This window comes from Salvelinus sp. IW2-2015, linkage group LG22, assembly GCF_002910315.2.
Source record: "Salvelinus sp. IW2-2015 linkage group LG22, ASM291031v2, whole genome shotgun sequence".
In the NCBI taxonomy this organism is placed as follows: Eukaryota; Metazoa; Chordata; class Actinopteri; order Salmoniformes; family Salmonidae; genus Salvelinus; species Salvelinus sp. IW2-2015.
The window spans coordinates 36439005-36440930 of record NC_036862.1 but is presented as its reverse complement, the minus strand read 5'-3'; the positions used below and the strand labels follow the sequence as shown (position 1 = coordinate 36440930).

The window sequence follows — 1926 nt, the reverse complement described above, 5'->3', positions numbered from 1 at the left end:
GAGCTAGGGTTAAGGTTAGAATTAGGTTTTGGAGCTAGGGTTAAGGTTAGAATTAGGTTTTGGAGCTAGGGATAGAATTAGGTTTAGGAGCTAGGGATAGAATTAGGTTTTGGAGCTAGGAGCTAGGGTTAGAATTAGGTTTTGGAGCTAGGGTTAGAATTAGGTTTTGGAGCTAGGAGCTAGGGTTAGAATTAGGTTTAGGAGCTAGGGATAGAATTAGGTTTAGGAGCTAGGGTTAGAATTAGGTTTAGGAGCTAGYAGCTAGGGTTATAATTAGGTTTAGGAGCTAGGGATAGAATTAGGTTTAGAAGCTAGGGTTACAATTAGGTTTAGGAGCTAGGGGTTAGGGTTAGGGGTTAGGGTTAGGAGTTAGGGCACGTAGCCTAGTGGTTAGAGCGTTGGGCTAGTAATCAAATCCCCGAGCTGACAAGGCAAAAATGTGTTGTTCTGCTCCTGAACAAGGCAGTTAACCCATGGTTCCTAGGCCATCATTGTAAATATGAATTTGTTCTTAACTGACTTGCCAAGTTAAATAAAGGTTAAATAAATTAAAAATATAATAATAATGTGTCTGAATTATGTGTCTCCACAAGGTTAGCTGTACAAGACTGTGTGTGTGTGTGTGTGTAGTTTTCTAGCGGATTCGGAACAACATAAGGAGCAGTGGGTAGAAGCGATGCGTGACGCGATTGGAGAAGCTCTGTCCAATAGCGAGGTGGCTAATCAAATCTGGGCGGAGCCTAGCAACAGTTGCTGTGCCGACTGTGGCGCCGACAAACCTGAGTGGGCTGCCATCAACCTGTGTGTGGTGGTCTGCAAACGCTGTGCAGGTCAGTGTGTTTACTGTCATCAGATAGTTTTAGAACTTTCAGATCCACTGACCTTTGGTTGGACCTGTTTCTCTATTATACACAGAATGCAGTCATAGAATTATGTATTTTTTGCGTGTGTGTGTGTGTGTGTTGTAGGAGAGCATCGGGGATTGGGCCCCAGCATCTCTAAGGTGCGCAGTCTGAAGATGGACAGGAGGGTGTGGACAGAGGAGCTTATACAGGTACACACACACACACACACACGCACAGCTATGTTTTACTATACTTGTGAAGACTTTTTGAGGACCAACAATTGATTCCCATTCAAACTCCTATTTTCCCTAACCCTAAAACATTAACCCCTAATTCTAACCCTGACCCTTAACCTAACCCCTAAGCCTAAAATAGTATTTTTACAAGTGTCCTCACTTCTCAACATTTTTGTTGATTTAATATTCTTGTCAAGACTTCTGGTACTCACAAGAATACTAAAACAGACACACAGACAGACAGAGATTTGGTGTCCCTATCTAACCTCCCCCCTCACCTGTCCCCCAGGTGTTCCTGTTGCTTGGAAACGAGCGTCTGAACAGGTTCTGGGCGGCGAACATCCCTCCCAGCGAGGCGCTGAGTCCGACCAGCTGCAGCGAAGACCGCCGACGATTCATCAGCTCCAAATACAGACAGGGCAAATACCGCAAATATCACCCCCTCTACGGCAACCAGAGAGAGCTCAACAACGTAAGAACAACCTTTATATAACCCTAGTCGGACCTACCTCCAACCTAACCCTTAACTTTAACCCTTTATACTAAACCCTAGTTCGGACCTAACCTCCAACCTAACCTTAATTTAAACCACTTTATACTATACCTAATCTTGACCCAATACCTCCAAAATTTATAACCCATTTATATAACCCTAATCTGACCTACTTTCCAACCTAACCTTAAACCGCATACAAGTATCCATCACCACCTTACAGTAACTCTAGTCCACATCTCTACAAAAACGAATATCCGCGTGATGAGATACAGAAAAGGTGAGTCAAATTTCATTTATTTGCAGATGTCATCTGTACATGTACTATGCGCATTCAACGGCTGCCCCAGGC

General features: G+C 43.7%; 1 protein-coding gene across 5 annotated transcripts in view; it reads left to right on the top strand.

The window, feature by feature from the left end:
- LOC139022764 (arf-GAP with Rho-GAP domain, ANK repeat and PH domain-containing protein 1-like) overlaps positions 1–1580 on the top strand; it is a 2317-nt gene extending 737 nt beyond the window's left edge. The window contains exons 1-5 of one of the 5 annotated variants that reach the window (XM_070433897.1): positions 1–81; positions 190–245; positions 309–830; positions 969–1054; positions 1371–1580. In XM_070433897.1, the coding sequence (XP_070289998.1) occupies positions 677–830; positions 969–1054; positions 1371–1574 (444 nt within the window). In that variant the 5' untranslated portion in view covers positions 1–81; positions 190–245; positions 309–676 and the 3' untranslated portion in view covers positions 1575–1580. Of the gene's footprint in view, positions 107–176; positions 246–308; positions 831–968; positions 1055–1370 lie in introns of all 5 variants that reach the window. The other 4 variants (XM_070433896.1, XM_070433895.1, XM_070433898.1 and 1 more) reach the window with 4 other exon arrangements.
- The last annotated feature ends 346 nt before the right edge of the window (positions 1581–1926 follow it).